Here is a 27597-nt window from a genome sequence, read left to right on the forward strand (position 1 = left end):
AGGCTCCAAAACCTACAATAATACTTCAGGGGAAGTTATGAAACCTCTGAACCTTCTCTTTCATTAACTACAGAATGAGCATTCCCTCCAAGGACTGTTGTGTGGATAAATGAGTCAGTATACATAAATGCCTAGCGGAGTAAGTCTTCACTTTTAATATAATACGATATTTATCATTTGTAAACTGCAGTGAGGTCAGATATAGAACTATTCATGAATCTCCCCTGTCTTAAGCAATCTACATTGGTTCTGAAGGTTCTTATCCAAAGACAGGGAACTTTTGCAGATCTTACGGTTCTCACGTTCCTAACCGTGATCCAAAGTCTCCATCTGCATCCTCAAGGGATCTACTTATGACTCCTGCATTATTTTTCATGAAGGGAAACTTTTCTTTTAAATACATAGAAATGGAAACTCATGGAAATGAACAGCATCTCGAGTCCTGGGTCCCTCATCCCCCAAGTGCGGACCTGGACAAGGTTATCTCTCAGTCTCCTTTCAGCTCTCGAGTTTATGACTCTGAAATGCTCACCAGCATCTGCTGCAGAAAACCAAGGACCTCACAGGAGAACTGATGCAGCGGCGGTGAAGGAGGCCTGACAAGTAAGCACACAGGATGCTGGCCCAGGATGCTGGCGGGTCAGGAGCCTGGCAGAACTGGGAGCAGGGATGCAGCGACTGCCAGCTGGATTCAGAACTGCGAGCTTGGGGGAGGTCAAGTCTGGGTGAGGATGGGGTGGGGCTTCTCCGAGCAGTGGTGCCAGGTGGTCACATTTGCAACCCGACATTCCTTCAAGCTGCTGCTGCTACTGCTGCTGCTAAGTCACTTCAGTCATGTCCGACTCTGTGCCACCCCATAGACGGCAGCCCACCAGGCTCCCCCGCCCCTGGGATTCTCCGGGCAAAAACACTGGAATGGGTTGCCATTTCCTTCTCCATTCCTTCAAGCTAAATGATATTAAATACTTACTTTGCGTCTCAAGTGTCTGAAATAGTCAATGAACAAAACAGGGCTGAGATGAACTCATTGATGATTTGTTTTTTCGTCTGAAAGAACAGAAATCAGAATACAAACAGGAAGCCTGACAAGCAGGCACTAGGTGGAAAAGGCTAGTTTTCCTTTAGGTCACAAAATTGTTTCCAATGGAAGAGCCAGCCCGAGGCACTTCAGAGTCAAGGAATCATGGCACACGTGAGAAGGAATTTCATTGCAGCAGGATGAGGGCTGTGGACCACCATTCACTCATTCATACATTCATTTACACAGGGAATCCATCCCCACCCAGGGCATCTGGAGGAAGGAGAATGATAAGGGCTCGCAGGGAACATAACTGCCTGAGGATGAACACGGGAGCAGGGTGGTGAGACAGAGGAGGTGCTACGTGGAGCCCAAGAGTGGAGGAAGGGAAAAAGAACCTCATGGAAAAGATGGACATCCAATAATGCTTACTTGTGCGCGTGCGCGCTGAATCGCTTCAGTCATATCTGATGCTTTGCGACCCTATGGACCACTCCTCTGTCCACGGGATTCTCCAGGGAAGAATACTGGAGTGGGTTGCTGTGCCCTCCTCCAGGGGATCTTTCTGACTCAGGGATCGAACCTGAGTCTCCTATGTCTCCTGCATTGGCAGGTGGGCGATTTATTACTAGCGCCACCTGGGAAGCCCAAATGTTTACTTAGCATGCACTTACTATAAACACATCTACACGCTCAGCATTCTGCTGGATTCACTGGGAGACAGAAAGCAAGCGAAGGAAACAACCCTGGTCTTAAGGATCCTGTTTATACAAGCAGAAACCGCAGTCACACTCAGCAGAAAATTTTTAAAAAGGGGGTCAAAGGGATGCCACATAATGAGTGCTAAACGACACGGCACAGACCCTGTGTCCCCTGGTGCTTCAAGAAGGGCCCACCACAGGGGCTGGTGAGGGTCCCGAGAAAGCTTCTAGGAAGGCAAGCAGGTGCAGAGCCTACCCCCACGGGCAAGAACTGAGAAGCGGGCAATGTGTGGGGGGTGACTGCTTCTGGAAGAGCCTGGGGATGGGGTGGACTGGCAGTCCAGAGTGGATGGAAAGGCGGGGCTTCTCTCAACAATCAGGATAATAACAGATTCCCTGACATTTTTCTCTGAACGGGTCACTGAACAAATACCACTTTTTTTTTTAATCAACAGGAAAAAAACTGCATTTCATTTCATTTATCACTCATTTTTTTTACCCATTTTGATGTGTCTCTGCCTTTTTATCAAACCCAGGTGACCAATGACCTATCAATTTTACTTACTTCTGCTGCACTTTTTGTGCAAAAGATGATAATAAAGGTAAAATTCTTGGAGAAAAAAAAATATCTGCCAGGCTTACCTTTTTTCCACCTCCTTTAGAGAAGTATTTTGATTTCATTTTTCATAGAGAATTTAATACCAATATTAGTACTGATACTGCCTTTGGCATTAAATTTTCAGAAGGTTAACATAAGTTAGTAGAACATGAGCCTGGGATATTCAGTAGTCTTTCATAAACCCAGCATTTAATCCATAAAAAAGCACAAATCACAATAAAATCTCATACTTCTCCATGACCACTGTGGAATATTTGTGATATATATAGGCTTTTTCCTTCTTCAATTTAAAATTTATTCTTTGTAGAGTGACACTAAGTATTACATTAAATGTCATGTGTTAAGAATGGTAATTTTTTTTTAAAAGAGACAGAAGCAAGCAGTTATCATTTTGATCTTTGTTCTAAACACTGTTTAGAGTGTTCTAAACATTCATATTAATTTTAAAAAGTTAATGCTGGTTTCTGTTGCCTAAAATACAGGTTTGTCTAAAGTGCTCTAAGAATCAGTTCAGTTCAGTTGCTCAGTTGTGTCGGACTCTTTGCAACCCCATGAATAGGCACTCTAAAATATGCAGTGATGGAAAATAATCGTAGTTGCTGTATATTGAAAATCTGTCAGTATCCTGTTAGGTACTTAACATTTAATATCTCCAATCGTCCTGAGAAACTTTGAAGGCGGTTGTTCTCCAAACTTCATGTGAGGAAATTCTGGCTTGGAAAAGACAACAAGAATCTCAACGGTGATATGAAGAGTTTTTGACTGAATTTGGAGGCTTGAATAGAAAGCACATTTAAAGCCTTTGTGCAATACCATGTTTGATGTTGTATGCTAAAAAAAAATCCTTACAGACTATTTTACAGAGTGAAAAGAACCTCCCAGGGGAACCAGAAGAATTCCTTCTTTAATTTTACCAGGATTACATGTGGACTAAGGATCACAAGTGGCCAGTAGGGGGAGACTTGTGCATGGATCCTATCGATTCAAGTTGAGAGAGACCAGATGTCTTTAAGCTTGGGCTTCCTGAACACTTTGGCAAAGCACAGGCTCCCCCCTACCCCCCACCCCCAACCCCGACCCCCTCCCTCCCGGGAGGAGATAAACATAGGCTTGTTTGCAGCCTTGAACTTTTCTCTTTGGGACAAGGCAGAGTTAAAAAGAACTTTGTAGCATCTGGTGTGTGGGCGTTAGAATCTTGGGACCCCCCAGCGAGGGCTCTGGTTTCTAGGAGGAACCAGAAACCAGGAATGTTGGATTTTTATCACCCTGAGGCCATCACTTCATGGGAAATAGATGGGGAAACAGTGGCAGACTTTATTTTTTTGGGCTCCAAAATCACTGCAGATGGTGACTGCAGCTATGAAATTAAAAGAAGCTTACTCCTTGGAAGGAAAGTTATGACCAACCTAGACAACATATTAAAAAGCAGAGACATTACTTTGCCAACAAAGGTCCGTCTAGTCAAAGCTATGGTTTTTCCAGTGGTCATGTGTGGAAGTGAGAGTTGTACTCTAAAGAAAGCTAAGCGCCAAAGAATTGATGCTTTTGAACTATGGTGTTGGAGAAGACTCTTGAGAGTCCCTTGGACTACAAGGAGATCCAACCAGTCCATCCTAAAAGAGATCAGTCCTGGGTGTTCATTGGAAGGACTGATGTTGAAGCTGAAACTCCAATACTTTGGCCACCTCATGGGAAGAGTTGACTCATTGGAAAAGACCCTGATGCTGGGAGGGATTGGGGGCAGGAGGAGAAGCGGATGACAGAGGATGAGATGGCTGGATGGCATCACTGACTCGATGGGCATGAGTTTGAGTAAACTCCGGGAGTTGGTGATGGACAGGGAGGCCTGGCGTGCTGCGATTCATGGGGTCGCAAAGAGTCGGACACTACTGAGCGACTGAACTAAACTGAACTGAGGCTCTTAGAGGAGGGACCCAAAGCCCTGAAAGTTCAACAGTGTCGTCAGATTATAGTGGGGCTTAGAGGGGAGATGTTACTGAAACTTTCTCACCAAGGCAGGAAAGTTGCCCCAGGGATTCTCCCTTCCTCCTCTGGCTCTTTGTTTCTTTTTTACAGCAACTTAGTGGACCAGATGGTAACGAATCTGCCTGCAATGTGGGAGACCCGGATGGATGCCTGGGTGGGGAAGATTCCCTGGAGAAGGCAATGGCAACCAACTCCAGGATTCTTGCCTGAAGAATTCCATGGAGAGAGGAGACTGGCAGGCTACAGTCCATGGGGTTGCAAAGAGTCAGACACTACTGAGTGACTAACACTTTCAGTGGAAAGAAAAGTCAGTCTGAACCCTAAATAGGCACTATACTTCTGCCACCCTCAAAACTGCATTCCAAGAAAACAAGAAGTATGTCTACTTAGATAGAAGGATATACAGAGCTTTAATGACAGCAGGGTTTAGATTTCCAACGGAACCACAAATGATCATCCCTCTTCTGAAAACTGGAGAAACAGGCTGCAGGTATCTTTGGGGAGTCAGGAAGAGATAGGGTGAAGTGTGTGTGCGTTTCCACCCAAGGGAAATCTGAACATAGAAAGTCAGGCTTCCTCGTATGTTAAGGATTCCTCGTATCTCAGAACTTGACAAGGATCCCCATGGTCAACAGTTACTCCATCTTCTCTATAACCTGTGAGGTCTTCAGGGGACTTTTAAGTGGCTTGAGATGCCATGTGTGCATATGAGGAAATAAAAAACCACAGTCTGAAACCACTTTTGGAAGAGTTTCCAGGCCAGCTGGAGACATTCAAACTATGATATAGCAAACAGAACCCACCAAAGTCTGCAAAGGTCCAAGGCAGAAGGATGCAGCATCCACTGTCCAGAGGTAGAGACATGCTTTGGAATCTTAGTTCTTTTTTTTTTGGCCAAATGATGCCATGTATCAGACCAGAATGCACCCAATGTTGGACTCCAGTTCAGTCCTGTTTCAACTAATTTCCAGTGAACAAAATGAAACCTTGGCTACCTTTTGGGACGTCTATCTCATTGTTGGTTTTCCTAGGATGCTCTCATGGATGCAGAGATACCCAGCAACAACTGCATTACACTCAAGAGTCCAGTGAGGTTCACCTCTCATATCCTAAAGTAGCATTGCAACCAAAAGTGCTGACATGTTTGGTTTTAAGTTAAAACACTAATAAGCGATATTTTTACATTTGTTATTTTCATATTTTCCAAAATTTTACACCTTGTGGAAGTCATTATCAAAGACACACTTGGTTTACATTTTAATTCTCCCAGTCATTAAAAGCCTCCTATTACACTAGTATTTGCTGCTACAAATACTATGAAAACTTAAGAGGGATAATACAAAATGTTGACAGAAACAAATAAACATAAATGTGATTTTATAGCATGTTATCCACTATTTCAGGTGACCTTTGAGTTAATGTCTTGGTTGTTATGGGCTTCCTCAGTTTATAGTCTGGGCTGTTGATATGAAGGATACTGGCTTCACCACTGGGCTGTGTATTCGTGAAACAGTAAATCAACAAGCTCCCTATTTTGATCGAGCAATCAGTTTTCATTCAATGAGCACACTTTTCAAAGAAGTTCCATATGTGAAGTACCTACCAAAAGCTGTCCAGCAAAGCAGACGAAAAGGATAAAGGCAAGCGAGAGAAACGCAGCTCCAAAGGAAATCCCGAGAATGGACGTTCTACCAGAAAACAAAAAGGAACATGTTAGTGTGGGGCCAGCTTCGATTTTCCTAGAAAGCCATCATGAATATTTGTGGCTTGAGTGAGGATTTTTAAAACTAGGACTTCACTCCTCACTAATATCTTTGAGAAATGAAAATGGAGCTAAAAACAAACCAGAGATATGTCCATAGGAAAATGCATCTACAGTTGTGTCTGAACAACTTTCTGTGATATGACATTGAAGCTGTCCTACCAGCATCATTTCTTCGTAAGAGAAAAATTGTCTTTACACGACTTGCCTCTGCAACCAGCACCTTCATGCCCGCACCTGACTATGGCCGTCACGGTTCCCCCTTCCCTGTCTTGATGTCCCTGTGGTTTTGCCTCCAGGGCAGCCTCATGGATGTGCTCGGAAACCTCATTCCCCATTCTTACCCCATGGCCATGCATTTTTGCATGAGCCAACGAACACACAAGCTTCCTGTGATCACGTGAGAAAAGTGCCCACTAAGTTACAGGTTCTGTCACCCTCCGGTTACAAGTAGATAAAAGTGGTCACAAGAACTGTATGCATTTCTCAGAGTTCCTTTAAACAATTCAGAAATTTAAGGTGTCTTACAATGTCCTTTCATCCAAAGGATACAACTATTCACAGGAATTGTATGCATTTCTGAGAGGTCCTTAATATAATGAAAAATCAAGGTCTCTTAAAACATCATGTAGTCCAAAGGAAGAGGGTTTGGGAGCATTAAAAAGGATGAGCCCCAATGAATAATCCAAGATAAAATTTAAATGCAACATCCGAGGAGAGGTCAGGTGGTGCCTGAGATGGCAGTGGAGGCTTGAGCCAATGAGGTTGGCTAGAGAAGCTGAAGAGGCAGAAGAACTGGCTCTGAGCAGTGCAGGGACACCCTGAATGTTGATGCATCAACAGGAAGGCTCAGATATGGGCAATCTACAAGCTGAAATGCCCGGCGAGTGCACAGCTGTGAGCCCCCAGCGTGGGGGGTGGGGAAAGAAGCGAGTCATCAGTGAACTAAGGAACCCCTTCGTGCCATCAGGATAGGAAAGGTCCACTCAGTTGGCACTCAGATAGTTCTTCTATTTTGAGAGATGAGCACACATCAAGCAAGCTCTATAAAACCTTGACTTCAAACCAGTGTGCACTCAAAGCTGACCCAAGGATGTATTTATTGGAGTGCTGAGTTATATCCTAGACGTGATGTACAATGCTTTCAAATACCTAGCCTGATAATGACATTTGTTCACATTTTATGAATAATGATAAGTGTCTGCTAGGAGGGTGCAGATACACCAAATATACCTAGGTTGTTGACTTGTCTCATGGCCAGGTCCACGCTGGGCTGGAATGGAGCAGACATGAATAAGACCCCTGTTTTGAGTGACTCACAGTCTCAGAAAGATAAGCTCTATAAGCCTCTTCACCTCCCCCATCCCAAACATCCTTCTTCTCAGACATTGCTCCTTATTACTGCTCAGAATCCACAGTTTCAGCATCTCTCCATCACAGACTCTCAGGCCTCCTGTTACCACCATGGACGGAGGGGAGCGTAGGAGGGCTCTTGTTATTTCTGCGACCAAAGAGACACCAGAACTCATCTGCTCAACTTCCATTGGCCATTCTTTTCATGCATCTAAGAGAGCTCTGATGGGTTTTCTGTGACTCTGTGCTCTCTTGGTTCCTTGTTGGTGTCAAGGTGATGCCACCTGCATAAGGCTGCCATCAGAAAAATAATACTTTTTTCTTAGGTCTGCAACTGTTCAAATATGAATGATCTCTAATAGAAGGTTTGGTCAGTCTCAGCTCGAAACTATCTGGTGAGAGGAGGGTGAAGCTGATGGTGGAATGAAATGACAATATAATGATAGAATACTGTGTGTCCAGCACTGTTCTAAAGGCTTTATATGTATATGTAACCCTGGACAGCAGGATTATTGTTATTACCTCATTTCACTCAAGAGAAACTGACACCCAGAGAAACTGAGAAACCAACCAGAAGTTAACAACCCTCCCAAGTGGTGTGGGTTGGGATTAAAGTCCACACAATTGTATACCTGACCCAGGTTGTGCTTCTTGGAGTAAACATGTCATGTTTCAATCAGGTTTACTGGTTTGACTTTCCTGGAAATTATCCTTTTCATTTACATTTTGAATGTGAGACATTCTCCTTAATATTCTCTTACAATTTTTGAAGTTGTTATAGTTGAAGCAATTTCTTCTTGTCCTTCATGTTATTTTTCTGATTCTCTCTAGATCAGACTTTTGAAGCTTTGCATGTTTGTTGAACTTCTCAAAGAATAAACTTTTGGCTTATTATTAAGGTCCATGCTTTCTGATCATTTTCTTTATTATTGGCTTCTGATTTAACTTAAAATAACCCTTTCCTCCTTCTTTATTTAAACTTTCATTGTTCTTTTTCTTGATTGTCACTTGCTGCTAATCTTTTCTATTTTCTAATAAATGCATTTAAGGACATAAATATTCCTATAATTACTGCTTTAGCCAAATCCCACAGCTTTTGATTTATAGCTACTCATTGCTATTCTTTTCTAAAAAGCCTATAATTTCAATTTCCATTTCCTTTTAATATAAGAGTAACTCTACAGAGAAATTATTTTTGGTCTGTCCTTGTTATTTCTAAAGTCATTAGGTTTTATCAGAGATTGTGGTTTCTATTATTTTTACTTTGACAATTTCTTTTTCTTCTGGGATGTGATAAATACATTCTATTTCTATTATGTCTTATGATACATATTTACATTTCCTTTTTGTGGGAAACAAAGCAAGTTCTTTCAGTAAATCTATTGCCAGAGCCTGAGGAGTTAGTCAGATCCCCAGTGGGCTGATTTATTGGCTCAATTTGATCTGTCAATTTTAGAATATATTAACATTTCCAACTAAGTTTGTGGGTTTGTCAATACATCTGAACATTTTAATAGTGTCTATTTATTTCAAAGAGATGCTGGAGTGCATAAAGATTCATGATTGTTAACTTTTCTTGGTGACTGTACTGTAATATAAGCTTCTTTGTTTTCGTGCTAAATGTCTTTCACTTGGATTCTAGATTGTCAGAAATTTATACTACTACAGCTTTCCTCTTTCTGTAAGCTGTTTCCTAAAATAGCTATTTTCTATGGTTTATTTCCAACCTTTTCTTTTTTAATTTTAGCTAGATTTTTAAAGGTGATACAGAAGTGGCATTTGGTTTATAGCCTCAATCTCTGACTCTCTTTCCAAGAACAAGACATTTTCATCCATTCACAATTATGAAATTTATTAATATTTGACCAGTTCTCTCCATCTTATTTTCCTAAAATGTTTGGTAAAGTTCAGACAGAAATCACTTGAGTAAAAAACAAATTTAATACAAGGACAGGGAAGCCTGGCGTGCTGTAGTCCATGCGGTCGCAAAGAATCAGACATGACTTAGTGACTGAACAACAACATCAGATAAATACCCACTTAAATTTTAAATATGTGATAATTTTGCTAAGTTGTACAGTCAATGAATTTTCCCACTTTATCTAAGTTGTAAATTTTTTGGCCTTGAGTAATTCATAACTTTTCTTATTTATCCTGTTAAAATCTGTAGAATCTGTAGTAAATACCATTTTATTTCTTATATCATTAGTTTGGGTGTTTTGTGATTATCGCTCTTTTTTTCTTTCTTGATCAGTCTTGCTAATGGTTAGGCATTTAATTGTTTTTTTAAAGAACCAATGTTTGTCTTTATTATTTTTCTGTTGTTTGTTTTCCATTTTATTGATTACTTTTTTCTTAGTGTATGTTCCCTCCTACTTATTGGACTTGCTCATCTTTTTCTGGCTTCCTGAGGTTGAAAGGTAAACAACTGGTTTCACCTCTTTCTTCTTTCAAATATAAGCATTTTAAAGCTACAAATTCCTCTCTAAATTACTGTTAAGTGATGTTCCACACAGTTTATTTTAATACACAAAACATTTGCTAATTTGTCTTGTGACTTTTTGGATTTATTTTATTTCAATTTTTTAATTGAAATACAGTTGATTTAGAAAGTTGTGCCAATCCCTGCTGTAAAGTGACTAAGCTGTACACATACATACACTTTTATGTTCTTTTACATCATGGTTTACCGCAGGGCATTGAATACGGTTCCTTGTGCCATATATGAGTGCTCAGTTGCTCCAGTCATGTCCGACTTTTTGTGACCCTGTGGACCATGGCCCGCCAGGCTCCTCTGTTCAGGGGATTCTCCAGGCGAGAGTGCTGGAGTGGGTAGTCATTCCCTTCTCCAGGGGATCTCCCCACCCACGGATGGAACCCGCGTTGCCTGCACCTCCTGCATTGGCAGGTGGGTTCTTTATCACTACTGTCACCGGTCTTTTTCATTATGGTGTATCACAGGATAGTGAGTACAGTTTCCTGTGATACACAGCAGGACCTTATTATTAATCTATTTTAATGTACGAGCTTGCATCTACCAACTCCAATCCCATGGAGAGAAGGGCCTGGTGGGCTACAGTTCATAGGGTCCCAAAGAGTCAAACACAACTGAAGCGACTTAGCATGCACGCAAACCCCCAGTCCAAACCTCTCCCTATTGCATCTCATCTGGCAACCACAAGTCTGTTCTCTAGGTCAGTGAGTCAGTTTCTGTCTTGTAGATGGGTTCACTTGTGCCACGTTTTGGGTATTTGTCTTTCTTTTTCTGACTTACTTCACTGAGCATGATAATCTCTAGTTGCATTCAGGTTGCTGTAAACTTTATTTTTTCTATGGCTGAGTAACATTTCATTATATGGGCTTCCTCAGTGGCTTGGCAGTAAAGAATTCACCTGCAAGGCAGGGGATGTGGGTCTGATCCTTGGGTTGGGAATATCTTTTGGAGAAACGAAGAGCAACCCACTCCAGTGTTCTTGCCTAGGAACTCCCATGGACAGAGGAGCCTGGTGGGCAGTTCATGGGATCGCAAAACAGTTGGACGTGAGTGCCTAAGCAACGATGACAGCCCGTTATACATACACATCTTCTTTATCCATTCTTTTGAAAAACTGACTTTAAAAAAAAAACATTTTATTTAGTGTTGTTGTTCAGTCGTTAAGTCATGTCTGACTCTTTGGGACCCTGTGGACTGCAGCATGCCAGGCTTCTCTGTCTGTCAGTATCTCCTGGAGTTTGCTCAAATTCATGTCCATTGAGTCTGTGATGCTATCTAGCCATCTCATCCTCTGCTGCCCCCTTCTTCTTTTGCCTTTAATCTTTCCCAGCATCACAGTCTTTTCCAATGAGTCAGCTCTTCACATCAGGTGGCCAAAGTATTGGAGCTTCAGCTTCAGCATCAGTCCTTCTAATCAATATTCAGGGTTGATTTCCTTTAGAATTAACTGGCTTGATCTTGCAGTCCAAGGGCTTCTCAAGAGTCTTCTCCAGCACCACAATTTGAAAGCATCAATTCTTCAGTGCTCAGCCTTCTTTATGGTCCAACTCTCACCTCTGTACATTTTGTATTTTTGTATTGAGGTACAGCCAATTAACAATGCTGTGATAGTTTCCAGTGAACAGTGAAGGGACTCAGCCATATATACACATTGTCTTGTGATTTTTTTATTTGACTAGGTTATTCAGAAGTATATAGTTTAACACTGAAGTAATTGGGATTAGTTTTATTTTATTTTTTTTAGGAGTCAAACTTTTATTTATTTTTTTTTTTTAGAGAGAAGTTAATTTTTTATTGCATTTACTTCTAGTCTTTTTTCCTATTTTTCAAAATGGGCTCTAATTACACATTATTTGGTGGCTTACTTTTTAAAAAATTTATTTATTTTAATTGGAGGCTAATTACTTTGCAATATTGTAGTGGTTTCTGCCATACATTGACATGAATCAGCCATGGGTGTACATGTGTTCCCCATCCTGAACCCCCTCCCACCTCCCTCCCCATCCCATCCCTCAGGGTCATCCCAGTGCCGCAGCCCTGAGCACCTTGTCTCATGCATCGAACCAGGACTGACGATCTGTTTCACATATGATAATATACATGTTTCAATACTATTCTCTCAAATCATCCCACCCTCGCCTTCTCCCACAGAGTCCACAGAAATCCCTTGCATTCCTATACACTAACAATGAGAAAAGAGAAAGAGGAATTAAGGAAACAGTCACCATTCACCACTGCAATGAAAAGAATAAAATACTTAGGAATAAATCTACCTAAAGAAACAAAAGACATATATATATATATATAAAACTATAAAACACTGATGAAAGAAATCAAAGATGACACAAATAGATGGAGGAATATACCAAATTCATGGATTGGTAGAATAAATATAGTGAAAATGAGTATACTACCTAAAGCAATCTATAGATTCAATGCAATCCCTATCAAGCTACCAATGGTATTTTTCACAGAACTAGAACAAATAATTTCACAGTTTGTATGGAATTACAAAAAACCTCGAATAGCCAAAGCAATCTTGAGAAAGAAGAATGGAACTGGAGGAATCAACCTGCCTGACTTCAGGCTATACTACAAAGCTACAGTCATTAAGACAGTATGGTATTGGCACAAAGACAGAAATATAGATCAGTGGAATAAAATAGAAAGCCCAGAGACAAATCCACGCACCTATGAATAACTTATCTTTGACAAAGGAGGCAAGAATATACAATGGAAAAAAGACAATCTCTTTAACAAGTGGTGCTGGGAAGACTGGTCAACCACTTGTAAAACCACTAGAACACTTTCTAACACTATTCACAAAAAATAAACTCAGAATGGATTAAAGATCTAAATGTAAGGGACTATAAAAATCCTAGAGGAAAGCATAGGCAAAACACTCTCTGACATAAATCACAGCAGGATCCTCTGTGACCCACCTCCCAGAGTAATGGAAATAAAAGCAAAAATAAACAAATGGGACCTAATGAAACTTAAAAGCTTTTGCACAACAAAGGAAACTATAAGCAAGGTGAAAAGACAGCCTTCATAATGGGAGAAAATAATAGCAAATGAAGCAACTGACAAAGAATTAATCTCAAAAATATACAAGCAACTCCTGCAGCTCAATTCCAGAAAAATAAATGACCCAATCAAAAAATGGGCCAAAGAACTAAACAGACACTTCTCCAAAGAAGACATACAGATGGCTAATAAACACATGAAAAGATGCTCAACATCACTCGTTATCAGAGAAATGCAAATCAAAACCATAGTGAGGTACCATCTCACACTGGTCAGAATGGCTGCTATCCAAAAGTCTACGAACAATAAACGCTGGAGAGGGTATGGAGAAAAGGGAACCGTCTTACACTGTTGGTGGGAATGCAAACTAGTACAGCCGCTATGGAGAACAGTGTGGAGATTCCTTAGAAAACTGGAAATAGAACTGCCATATGACCCAGCAATCCCACTACTGGGCATACACACTGAGGAAACCAGAATTGAAAGAGACATGTGTACCCCAATGTTCATCGCAGCACTGTTTAAAATAGCCAGGGCATGGAAGCAACCTAGATGCCCATCAGCAGACAAATGGATAAGGAAGTTGTGGTTCATATACACAATGGAATATTACTCAGCCATTAAAAAGAATATATTTGAATCAGCTCTAGTGAGGTGGATGGAACTGGAGCCCCTTATACAGAGTGAAGTCAGAATGAAAAACACTAATATAGTATACTACTGCAAGGAGAGCCAACCAGTCCTTCCTGAAGGAGATTAGTCCTGGGTCTGCATTGGAAGGACTGATGCTGAAGCTGAAACTCCAATACTTTGGCCACCTCATGCGAAGAGTTGACTCATTGGAAGAGACTCTGATGCTGGGAGGGACTGGGGGCAGGAGGAGAAGGGGACGACAGAGGATGAGATGGCTGGGTGGCATTACCGACTCGAGGGGCATGAGTTTGAGTGGACTCCGGGAGTGGACTCAGGGAGTGATGGACAGGGAGGTCTGGCGTGCTGCGATTCATGGGGTCGCAAAGAGTCGGACACGACTGAGCGACTGAACTGAACTGAATGCATGTATATGGAATTTAGAAAGATGTTAACAATGACCCTATATGTGAGATAGCAAAATAGACACAGATGTATAGAACAGTCTTTTGGGATTAGTTTTAGATATTCTATGTTTTCAATTTTAAGTTGATGTTGGTGTGGTTAGATATGTCTATAAGTTTTCTTAGTTTTCACATTTCAATCATTTCAAATTTGTTGAGATGATTTTATGTCATGTCTTGGTCAATGTTCCATATGTAGTTTAAAATAACATGTATTTTGCTGTTGGAGTTAGTGTCTATGAATGCTAATTCATAGGAAGCTAATCTTACCCAGGTTTTCAAAACTCTTATGTCTAGCAAGCGATATAAAAGGAATATTAAACAACAAATTCTAGTTATTGGTTTGTCTAATTCTCTCTTTGTGTTCTTCAGGTTTTTTTCAAGTATTTTATAGCTGTGTTTTAAGTATATATCATTTAATGATTTTATGTTCTCTGATAAATTTAAGCTTTTGTTAATTTTCAAAGCTGCTCTTTATCTTTGTTCATACTTCTTGCCTCCATGTCTACTTTGTCTGATATCAACATATGGATGGTAACTTTCTTATACTTACTGTTTACATGATCTCTATTTTCCACCCTTTTAATTCCAATCTAACTTCCTTCTCTGCTTAAAGAGCATCTCTTGTAGGCAGGATATGGCTTCATCATGCTTTTATTTGGAGTGTTTAGTCCTTGTACATTTATTTTTTATTTATTTATTTATTTATTTATTTTTTTATTAGTTGGAGGCTAATTACTTCACAACATTTCAGTGGGTTTTGTCATACATTGTCATGAATCAGCCATGGAGTTACACTTATTCCCCATCCCGATCCCCCCTCCCACCTCCCTCTCCACCCGACTCCTCTGGGTCTTCCCAGTGCACCAGGCCCAAGCACCTGTCTCATGCATCCCACCGGGGCTGGTGATCTGTTTCACCATAGATAATATACATGCTGTTCTTTTGAAACATCCCACCCTCACCTTCTCCCACAGAGTTCAAAAGTCTGTTCTGTACTTCTGTGTCTCTTTTTCTGTTTTGCATATAGGGTTATCATTACCATATTTCTAAATTCCATATATATGTGTTAGTATGCTGTAATGTTCTTTATAATAAATCTATCATATGACCATCTTTTGTCTGTTGTCCTTCTGCTCTGTTCGAATAGTGTGGTCCATGACATTAGATGCAATTCTTCATTATAAGCATCCCATTTTACTATTTGTTTTCTGTCTGTCTCATGTCTTTTTGGTTCTGTTTCTCCCTTATTGCTGTTTTTCATTAATATTTTCACAGGATTTTAATTTCTTTCTATTGATTTGTTAGCTATACCTGTTTGTGTATTTTTTACTGATGGCTCAAGATATAAAATATACATGATTAATGTATCAGAAGCTATTTAACATTAATATTGTATCCCTTCAAAAATATATAAGGTCCTGACAACAATATAAAAAGAAAGCTGAGCACCGAAGAATTGATGCTTTTGAACTATGGTGTTCGAGAAGACTCTTGAGAGTCCCTTGGACTGCAAGGAGATCATACCAGTCAATCCTAAAGAAAATCAATCCTGGATATTGATTGGAAGGACTGAAACTGAAGCTGAAGCTCCAATACTTTGGCCACCTGATGTGAAGAACTAACTCACTGGATAAGACCCTGATGCTGCACAAGACTGAAGGCAGGAGGAGAAGGGGATGACAGGATGAGATGGTTGGATGGCATCACCGACTCGACGGACTTAAGTTTGAGCAAGCTCCAGGAGTTGATGATGGACAGGGAAGCCTGGGGTGCTACAGTCCATGGGGTCACAAAGAGTCAGACATGACTGAGCAATTGAACTGAACTGAACTGAACTGACAACAATGTAATCCCACTCTTCTCTGCATCAGAATACTTAGTGTAGCTATTATTTTTTGCATTAAATGATCAGTTATCTTAGAAAAATTAATACCATATAAACATATGGTCTTATATGCTCACATATTAAGAGCACGTTCTTCTCTTCATTCCTTCCTGTAGATTCAAATTTGCCTCTGGTATCATTTCAGTTCAGCTTGAAGAACTTCCATTAGCATTTTTTTTCCATTTATTTTTATCAGTTGGAGGCTAATTACTTTACAATATTTTAGTGGTTTTTGTCATACATTGACATGAATCAACCATGGATTTACATGTATTCCCCATCCCGAGCCCCCATATAGGTTTGCTGGTGATGAATTCCTCCAGCTTTCTTTCACTTGCAAAATGGCTTTCATCTCATTTTTAAAAAAGGAATATTTTTATTGAATAGTTAGTCCCAGATTGAATATGTTTATATCAGTGGTTCTGATGAGAAGTCAGTCAACATTTCCATTACTGATCCCTCACATTCACAATGTCTTTTTTACCTTGGACTGCATTTAAGTTTTTTTTTTTTTTCCTTTCTTTCTTTTTTCTTTGGTTTCAGCCGTTTGAGTATGATATACCACATGTGGTGTTATTTATATTTATCCTTCTTGCTGTTTACAGATGTATTTCAACAAATTTGTGAATATTTGTCACTAAATGTGCTGATAATTTCCTGTTTGTTTTCAAACACTTTTCCATCCCATCTCCTACAAACTCCGTTTTCCAGATTCTTTGCCAACTGGTTCTAACAAGGTTTGGCCAGTGGGAAGTGGTGGGGAAAGACTGGGAGGGGAGCAGAAGGAAGCCTGGGTATTTCTGCTTCTTCTCTATTTAACAGTCATTCTCTGAGTGGGCTGCATCTACTGCTGTCTACGTGGTCCACACCCCTGTCAGGGAAGCATCCTGGTGGCTATGGTGCTTGGATCCTACGTTTCTGGTGAGACTGCATCCATCCTGTGTCCCTCCCACCTAGGCTGGTACAGTTTGCTGCTTTGCTCACCTCTTGGCTTCTTTGCCATCCCCTGTTTGACTTCTCAGCTTTGCCCTCATCTGTAAACACTTCATTGTATTAAATTCCCTTGATGAAATTCCTGAGGCCATTTATGTTTTCTCTATAGAACTCTAATCCAATAACTAAAGTTTTTTTTTCTAGGTAGTATGATAGCATTAGTGATCAGATTGAAACCTAAGAATGGTTACAATCAGTTGCTTCTCCAACTGTCTTCCCTCTTCCTTTGAAGAAAGAGCAAACCATTCAGTTTTTATTAGAACTATGCATAAAATACCTACATATTCCATAGGATATGCCATATATCAATTTCCTTATGAATGGATGACTGATTACATTGGCCTTTAATTACAAAAATCATAACAGATTTAACAAAAATTATCATGGGTTGATCTACTTTAAAATCACATAATTAATTTTATGAATCATAATTTAAATAAAAGATTCTTGTACTAGAGTTAAGTTCCATGGACTCCTGTTTTCTAAAATGTGTCTGTTTTTAGGAATAATTATTCCACCATAACATGTTTGATAGAGATCCTGGGCATTCTGGAGTCATGTCAAACAGCTACATTAGAGCCTGAAAAAACAACAAGTGTCCTAAAATGTGACTCTCACATCTCACAATAATCCACGGGACATGGTGAAGAGCATCTGGTGATATTTTTTTCTGGATGTATCTAGTTTGCTTTTTTCTCAACAGTAAGAATCCATTAAAGGAAGATATGAGGTTGTTAAGGGAAAAAACTGGCCCTGACACCACAAACTGTTTGTGTCCTGCTGAAATTAATGACAAGTGCCCAGTAAAGCAGGAATGAATAGGCTTAAAAGTATGATTGGAGACAAACTACCAAACATGACTTCATAAGAAATGAAAAATCTGAATAAATCTATAAATGAGCAATTGAATTAGCAATTTAAAAACAAAACAAAAATAAAAACTACTCACAAAGAAAAGCTCATGCCCAGATGGCTTCATTGCTGAGTTTTAAAAAACTCTTAAAGAAGAATTTATACTACTTTTTCCACAAACTCCTCTAGAAGATAAAGGGGATGGGACAGTTACTAAGTGCTTCTATGAAGCCACTATCACCCTATACCAATACCAGATGAGGATGGCACAAGAAAAAAAAAACTAGAGACCAGTATCTCTTGTGAATTTAGATTCAAAAGTCCTTGACAAAATATTAGCAAACCAAATCTAGTCACACATGAAGAGGATTACATATACCATGACCAAATAGGATTTATCTGAGAAAGGCAAGGCTGGTTTAATACCTGAAAATCAATTAATGTGATACACTATATTAATAGAATAAGGGGAAAAAAGCCTCAAATGATTATCTCAATAGATCAACATGACGAAGTCCAACACCCTTTCGTTGTAAAAATACTCAACAGACCATGATGAAAGGGATTTTCTTTCTCCTGATAAAAGGCATCTATGAAAAACACGCAGATAACATCATACTTAATGATGAAGGACTAGACGTTTTCCTTCCAAGATCATGAACAAGAATATATGTGTGCCAAGGCTTCATCTATGGAACACTGTACTGGAGCTTCTAGCCCGGGAAATTAGGCAGGAAAATGAAATAAGAAGCACTAGATTGGACAGGAAGAAGTACAACTGTCTCTGTGTGCAGCTGACATGATCTTGTCTGAGAACATGACATCACAACCTGAGATCCAGAGCCCTGTGGCTTGCTTCCCTGGGGGGGCTGTCTACTGCTCCAGTCCACGGCACATTGGCACTGTTGTTGGGCTGGATGTAACCCTCATCCCAGCGAACAAGAATTACCATGATCAAAGTCATGGTTGGTCAAAAGTCCTTAATTATAACCATTTATCCTGCCTGTTCTATCAAAAGCATGTTCAGGCTCATTAAGCATACCGAGTTGTTTGTGTAATGCAATCAATTTTAATTAACATTCTGGTTGCAAAGCCTTTTCTTTTTTTCTTTTTTTTTTAACTTACAGGCATAATTGATCTATATACTCACTGAAAAGCAAACTCGACTCTCTGCTATCAGGAGGCAAGAAAAATTACACTTTTTAGTGGTCATTTTTGACTTAGGCACTTTAATTCAGTGCATTGTTACAACATATGGAAAAGGCTATTTGAGACAAGGTCCTTTCTCCTTTCGCTTTTTTCCTTCAGTTTATTTTACTGCTTACAGGGGGCTAGTTTATTGCTTACAGGGGGTCTTGACAGAGAGAGGAAGCATGCTTGCTGACAGTAGATATCTAGCTTGCTCCCCCCAGGACTGATGTAGACTCTCTTATCAATGATCTGTTCACATGTTACATGGTATTTAGTTAGGACAATAAGAATAGAGAGGGGAAAAAAAAAACTTGTATGTTAGCATGAAATAATAAAAATCTCCCCCTCTCTCTTTAAGTGATAGGTGATAGAATCTCAAAATAAAAAAGAATTTGCTAAAAAAAGAAAAGAATTGAAAGGTGAAAAAGGAGACAGTGTATTTAAATATTCATCACCATTATAGATTATTACAGCCTCTCCCCAATAATAGGACTTACGGAATTGACATGTTCTGGCCACTTGAAGGTCTTGTGATGATGGACAGGGAGAAGGAGTTATACTTGGCAGAGTAAAGCGTTTCCACTCCATGCCAACAACAAGGGCCAAGACTTGAATTTTCTGAAGGTCCCATGGTTTTCTCTTTGTACACTCCTTAGTAGAGCTCATCTCCTCCCAGGTTTATAAATATTACCTATGTGTTGATCTTTCCAAATTATGACTCTGTCCATCCTGACTCCATTCACGAACCACGGGCTCTCACACACCCTCCCTCCCTCCATGAAGCCCCATCTCCTGGATGCTAATATTAACACGCACACACACGTCTTTGATGCTCTGAACCGAGCCCTTCATCCTACGTTTCTCTCTGACTTGTTCCTTCCCCAGGAGTCTCCCACTCTGTAAACGGCTGTCCAATTTTTCCTTGTTGTCCAGGCCAACAACAACAACAAACAAACAAGACCCTATAGAACTGAGGTTTCTCTTAGTCTTCATCTCCCATCCAATAGCAAGACTTCCCTCATCACTCTTTGTAACATGTCCCAGAATTGGACCACTTTTTACATCTCCGTGGCTGCTCGGGTACAAACTATCTCCTTATATGGTCTTCCTATTTTCACCCACCCCCTTCCAGAGCATCAAGAACAATACTTCAAGCACAACTAGTGCCTGTCCTCAGCTGATAACCTCCCAGGGCTTCCTCTTACACTCAGCATTCAGTCCAAAGTTCTCCAGCATTCAGTCAGCCCTGTGGGGGTAACACGACCTACTGGTCTCACTACTCCTATGATGCCATTTCCACACTCTCCCTGGATCACTCTGCTCCCAACCCCTGCCTCTGTGTTGGTCCCTGAACACATGTGTGACCTCCATCATCTAGAATGTTCTCCTGCCAGATATTCACGCTTACCATTTCAATTCATTCAGACTTCTCTTCCACATCACTCATTCCATGATGCCTTCCCTGAGAGCCCTCATCTGAAACACCACCTTCCCTCACTCTACAGGATCCTGTCTTAATTTTTCTGAAAGCTTATCACCACTGAATTATTAATATTTGTTTATTACGTTATTGCTGTGCCTCTTCATAGATTTCAAGCTGTATGAGGGAAAGGATTTTGGGGGTCACTGTTACTTCCCCAGCATCTCTATAACCAAGTCTGGTATAAGGTAGCTTGATACAGAACTGTTGGGTGATTCCATAAATGATGGACTGAATGCATGCATGAATTTCTCATGAATTTCTATTTTTATTACAAATGCTCAGAATATAGCCCAGATACAAAGTATAAAGTATCTCCTAAGAATTTCTCTTTTTGATAAAAATGCTCAGAGTATAGCTCAGACACAAAGTAAAAGTGTAATGGCCGGTTATGTTGAGTAAAGACACACTCAGCCTCCTTTTTATCGTCACTGTCCCTCAAATCTTACTATATCAGTGACATACAGGCAGCCACACACTCCTGGAGTGAGCACTGATTCTCACAAAATGCACTTTTTCTTGATAATAGAATTTTCAGATGGGTGTCCTGTTACATTTACTAAAGGTGACATTTTCCAGCTTCCCTTGCAGCTAGGTTCACCTAGGTGACTAAGATCTGTCTTGGGTTATAGACCAAAGTGTCATGATGTATCCTCATACCTCCTGGGAGGTATCTTCAGAGATGACAGTTTTAAATGCCTTTTTCACGCTGCTTCTGGGTCTGTTCCTCCATCCTATGCTCCGCACAGGATACTGCCATCTTAGACAGTGAAGATGAGGACCAAAGTCTATGGAAAGCAGAGTGTGTGCTGGAGGGACCCAAGGTCCCTAGGGAATCCAAGAAACTTCTGGTCTTAGATTATGGGGAGGGAACGAAACCATTTGGAGAAAGAAATGACAACCTACTCCAGTATTCTTGCTTGGTAAATTCCATGGGGTGGCAAAGAGTCGGACATGATTGAGCAAGTGAGCATACTAAACCATTAACTTCCATTCAATCTAACAACTATGAGGCATGTCTATACGTTCAGAGGACTTGAATTCAGAGTAAAATATTGTTCAGTTCAGTAAAAGCTACATGGTTCATTTATCTTGCACAGTGAGAATGATCTTGCTTCATTTTCTGTTTGCTTTCCTTTCTTTCTTTCTGTTCTCTCTTTTCCTTTCCTTTCCCACTCCTGCCCCCCACAAGATTAATATCCACCGCATTAAGATAATGCAAGAAGCAACTCACTTTCATGATATCTAGTATGACCGATGGCTTAATGGGTAAAGAATCTACCTGCAATGCAGGAGACATGGGAGATGCAGGTTTGATCTCTGGGTCAGGAAGACCCCTTGGAGAAGGAAATGGCAAGCCACTCCAGTATTCTTGCCTGGATAATCCCATGGACAGAGGAGCCTCATGGGCTACAGTCTGTGGGGTTGCAGAGTCAGACATGACTGAGGGACTGAACATGGTTTGGGGGCCCACAACTCTGCTTGCCTCCCAAAGCAAAACTGCCTCCAAAATAGTCATTATCCATCACTTGTTTTTAGAAAAATTAAACTCTTTCCTATTTGTTTCCTTTTTGAAGATAAAAGCAAAATAAAAATGACTCTTTTGAAATCATTATTAAATCATTAAAGAGCATTAATTACTGACATGAGTAATAGAATGCATATTAAAGAATCTCAGTAGAAATAATAGTTCTAAGATGTTAAGATTGTAATTCACTATTAATTTTCCTTAAGGAAAATGTCATTATTCTTGATTTTGCTTGGGTTAATGAAACACATCATATTTCACTGAACATTATTACAAAAAAAATCATTCTTATTTTAATAACTGCTATGACTGATTTAACATAATCTATTTAGTTTACAGACAATATGAATGAAACTACTAAAAAAGGCAAAAATTCCTGCTCAATCATTTCTGATCTTTTAAGGTAGCTTACATTTCTGATGGGCTTTCCAGGTGGTGCTAGTAGTAAAGAATCTGCTTGCCAATACGGGAGATGTGAGAGATGCAGGTTTGATCTCTGGGTCAGGAAGACCCCCTGGAGGAGAGCATGGCCACACACTCCAGTATATGCCTGGAGAATCCTATGGACAGAGGAGCCTGGTAGGCTACAGTTCATGAGGTCACAAAGACTCAGACATGACTGAAGCGGCTTAGCACACATGCACACCACATTTCTGATAAAGTTATACTACAAGGCAGACAGAAATGAGAGAACAACTCCAAAAGGAGGAGCCAGCTAATAATTTAATTATACCTGCTTAAATCCCAAGAGCCAGATTGAAAAATTATGGGTCCAAAAGGGATGATGGAAGGCCCTCTTTCATGAAAACACTTCCCTTTACCAGTCCTTTCAAGATCACATCTCCCTGTTACCAGTTATTCATTCACTCAGTACTTTATTCGTTTACTCACTCATTTCAACATATCTCTCCTGTTTTTAAAAAAAACAGGCAGTTTACAAAAAGGAGAACAGACAAAATAAAATGAAACTATAATCCAGTGTATTTGAAAACAAGTGAGGGCATGTCAGAAAAAGTGAAAAGCGTATTATCTCAATACACATACTTCATAAAGTATAACAGACGTATTACTTTTAAATAGATACACCCAGAGCAAAGACGAGAATACCCTAGATACACAGAGGGAATTGAAAGCTGATGTTGAGAGGTGTTGATGCTAAATGGCTTGGGAGGAACCAGGGGCAGACACGTGCCATGAAGTAAGTGTGAGATTTAATGTCAATGCAAGGTTGGTGATGCTTACAGGATTTTCTTAATGGAAAATTAGTACTGAGCTCTTGAATCAAGTCAGAAGCATAAAGTGCTATCCTATCAGGAAACGGGAAACATAAAAACTATATCCAACTAATTTTCAGGGACACTGACTACGTAGGGTCCCAAATGGAAAAAGAGTAACCTTGGAAAACTTGAGATCCCCAATTGTGATCCACGTTAAAGGGCTAATCAAATTCACATGACCTATTTAGTGAAGGAACCTAGACCTAAGGATTTCCAAAAAATACTGTGGCTTGGAACTGGTGAACCCCAGACGTACCTGGCAGAGATACAATGAAAACCTATCACAGTGATGCCTTCACAACTCAGAAAACATGAGACTACCCTGGACCCAAACCCTTGCTTTGATGAACTCACAGCTAAAATTATAGATGACCCAAGAAGACACACGGCCATGAGAGGGACCACAGCAATAACAGAATTCCTGCATCTGTGAAGCATAAATACCAGAAGGAAACATGTGGTAATTTCATACAATATGTTTTAAATAAGAGGAGAAAATATATGCATAGGCAAAATAGAGAATTATAAGAAAATCTCAGATAAAATGTCGCTCAGTCATGTCTGACTCTTTGTGGTCCCATGGCCTGTAGCCCGCCAGGCTCCTCTGTCCATGGGATTCTCCAGGCAAGAATACTGGAGTGGGTTGCCATTCCCTGCTCCAGGGATGGGGCAGGGATGGGATCTTTCTGACCCAGGGATTAAACCCAGGTCTCCTGCATTGCAGGCAGACTCTTTACCATTTGAGATATTAGGAAGGGCAGGAGGAAAATGGGGTGACAGAGGATGAGATGGTTGGACAGCATCACTGACTCAATGGACATGAGTCTGAATAAACTCTGGGAGACAGTGAAGAACAGGGGAGCCTGGAGTGCTGCAGTCCATGGGGATCACAAAGAGTCAGACACAACTTAGTGACTGAAAAACAACAGATAAAAAGTAGACCTCTTACTGGGAAGACCCAGAGGGATCGGGTAGACAGGGAGGTGGGAGGGGGGATGGGGATGGGGAACACATGTAAATCTATGGCTAATTCATGTCAATGTATGAAAAAACCTACTACAGTATTGTAAAGTAATTAGCCTCCAACTAATAAAAATAAATGAAAAAAAAAGTAGACTTCTTAAATATGAAAACATGATCACTGAGATTATAAACTCATTGTGGATGAAATATTCACCAGAATGCATCACAAAGAAGTAAAGAGGTGGGAACTTTGAGGGAAAATTGCAGCACCGGGAGCACAGAATGAACAGTGCAACAAACAATTAAAAAGTTTCAGGAGGAAAGAACAAACAAAGGAGGAGAAGCCATATGCGAAGTAATACAGGCTGAGGATTGGTAAGAACTAAGCAAAGACATGAATCCTCAGGTGGAAAAAAAAGATCACATCTGGTCACTTAGGGCATTAAGAACCCATGCATATCTAGAAACAATATAGTGAAAACCAAGCCTCCCTCCCCATCCTCCAAAAAACAAACCTGAAAAGCATACAAAGAGGAAAGACCCATTACCTATAAAAGAATGCAATGGGGTTGACAGAAGACATTCCTTAGCAACAATAGAAGCTGAAATTCAATGCAATAATATCAAAATACTAAGGGAAAATAAGAATTTTATACTCACACTATTGTTCAAGAGGAAATTAAAATAAAGCAGATAAAGACATTTTAATAGAGACAAAAATAGGAGCTGCCACTACTCACAGATATTAAATAAAAGAACTAATAAATGTTACACATCAACAAGAAGGAAAACAAACTTGAAGGAAGAAATAATTTTTACAAAGCACTGATGAACAAATAAAATGATAAAGAAGGCAGGGAAGTCTAAATAAATATTGACTACAGTTACCATCTGGAACTAAAATTCTAAGAAATAATTACATGGAAGAGACATAATGATCAACTTTATAATTTATTAAATTACGAAGTGTTAAAATTTCAATGGCAATTATAGAAAGAAAAATACGTAGGATCCCCCTTCTTGCTCCTCTCTCTCTCCATATATATATATGTATTTCCCAACCAGTAAAGGAAAAATAAGAATAGAGCAAACTTGATCAATCCTTTAGTGGTTAAGAAGATGGGGGATGTGGGGAGTGGAGGAAACCAAAGAAAAGCAGAGTAAACAAAACATAAAATAAGAGAGTAGGAGTGAGTCCACAGGCATCAATAAAAGAATCAAATACAAATGGAATAAACTCACATTAATATACAAAAGACATCAGACTGAATGAATACATTAAAAAAACAAAAACACAGTAACAACAGATACTGTTTGCAGGAAGCAAACCCAATGAATACAGTCCCCAGGAGCACAGAAACATACGTATAGTCAATATGATGCAGGCTCAACATTTCTGATATACGGATTGTGTGCAAATGCATTTCTATTATATTATGTTCTGTATTTTTCTGTATCTTTGTAGTATTTCACAGCAAGGATTTTTAAAAAGAAAAAAAAAGAAAAATTAGGATATTAACATGAAAGACAAATGAAGGAAAAAGACATAATATACTAGGAGGCCAGTATTGAAAGTGTAGGTGTAAAGTTTCCCTGTGAGCGGTATCCAAAGACCTCACTCTGAGCTTTCTAACTGCCAACACAAAAAGGGAACTGTAACCCGTACCTATTTCACAATTTTCATGCTCACAATCCAACTTGTTGCTCAAGAGAAACCCAGTAATTTGTAATGATGCTCAAGGGAATGAACTTTGATGGGTTCTCATAAAACAATGCAACAGAAAAGAGACAAAAACTTAAATAAATAAAAGCAAAGACAGAAAAGACACCAACTTGTTTTTTTCTTTTTTTTAGGGGTAATTCCACGAAATGTTTTCCCTGGTTCCCGGAAGTCTTTTCGTCTTTGTTTTGGCATCGTCTTTTGTAACGCCTTAGTCACTTTCTCCCCTCCCAGCAATCAGGGATAAACGTTGTCTTAATTGTGATGTAGAAGATATAAAAACACTCATCCAATAGGAAGATGCAGCAAATGAATCCCTCTGCTTTAGAAATAAGGGCCTGTCCCCTTGGCGATAAACTTGTTTCAGCCGCATCCCTGTTTGCATGCCCTGCCGTCCTGCTGCTCAATAAGCCTTGTCTGTGCAGAGCTTACTTTGTTAGCATCTTTTATTTCCAGTGGAAAACTGACAGGTTGACCTTGGCAGATTCCGCTGACGATTGTGTAAGTCTAAAGGAAGAATTCACTGAACAAATTCATTCAACGCTCATTGATCGGGGGAAGGGGATGACCAGGTTCACCACTTCTAAAAGGGGGCAGGTAGCTTTGGGATTGTACACATTGAAGTGATGTTTTGCCTTGTATTGGCTCTGTGCCCGGAAAAGCATCCCATGGGGTATGGAGGGAAAGGAAGACCATTTCTTTCTAGTTTGCTCAGCATGTTTGTGAGACAAACTGTCACCCTGCTGCAGCAATTCAAGTTGCCCACAAATGCTGGCTGCACCGCTGAAGTGAAACGCAATCAGTCAACTCACTCCAAGTGGACCGAAAATGATAACTGTAGCCTTTACAAAAGAGGCAATGATGATAGGAAAGAATTTTTTCTTAAATTTATTTCTAATCCCCAGTTATTAAAGATAGATAGAGTTTTCCTTTCCTTTAGATTTCATGATGAGAAAGAACAGGTCAGTTGACCTATTACGAAGCACTGTATTACTGCACTCATTAAGATTTCCTTGTAGCTCAGATGGTAAAGAATCTGCCTGCAGTGCAGGAGATCTGGGTTCCATCCCTGGGTGGGTAAGATCCCCTGGAGAAGGGAATGGCTACCCACTCCAGCATTCTTGCCTGGAGAATCCCATGGACAGAGGAATCTGGCGGGCTAAATTCCATGAGGTCACAAAGAGTTGGACACCACTGAGCGATTAACACTTTCACAAGATTCAAGAGCAAAGTCTATGGAAGAATCCTAGAGTGATTTGATTTTTACCAGGAGGCGGTGAAGTGGGAGCTCTGGTCACTCAGTTCTCCCACCTATACCCAGGGATCTCCTGGGAGACTGCTGGACGGTGACTCATAACAGTCAGAGATGGCGGAGCTGATGGGCTTCAGGGAGCAGAACATGGAATCAGAATGGACGCTGGCCAAACTGAGCCCAGGGCAGGCTCTGTCTTCAGTACACAATAACGTTTGTTTATTAGAAACAATATCTAGTGATTCTGCTCTTTCTGGGTAAAGGTATTGGGTTACATTTCTTAGACATGGGTATCAGAATAATATGGAAAAAAAGTGAAATGATTCTATTTATTTAAAAAAAAATCCCTGTAAGGTGGATCTACAGGGCCACTTTGAAAAGTCAAAATTACTATAACTA

The 27597-nt window shown here is 40.0% G+C and overlaps 1 protein-coding gene across 3 annotated transcripts in view; it reads right to left on the bottom strand.

The window, feature by feature from the left end:
* The window catches only part of ADCY2 (adenylate cyclase 2), a 442181-nt gene that overhangs the window by 82220 nt on the left and 332364 nt on the right, over positions 1 to 27597 (bottom strand). For all 3 annotated transcript variants that reach the window (XM_043887179.1, XM_043887178.1, XM_043887177.1), the window contains exon 15: positions 5928 to 6012. In XM_043887179.1, the coding sequence (XP_043743114.1) occupies positions 5928 to 6012 (85 nt within the window). The remainder of the gene's footprint in view (positions 1 to 5927; positions 6013 to 27597) is intronic.

This window comes from Cervus elaphus, chromosome 25 (assembly GCF_910594005.1).
Source record: "Cervus elaphus chromosome 25, mCerEla1.1, whole genome shotgun sequence".
Taxonomy (NCBI): domain Eukaryota; kingdom Metazoa; phylum Chordata; class Mammalia; order Artiodactyla; family Cervidae; genus Cervus; species Cervus elaphus.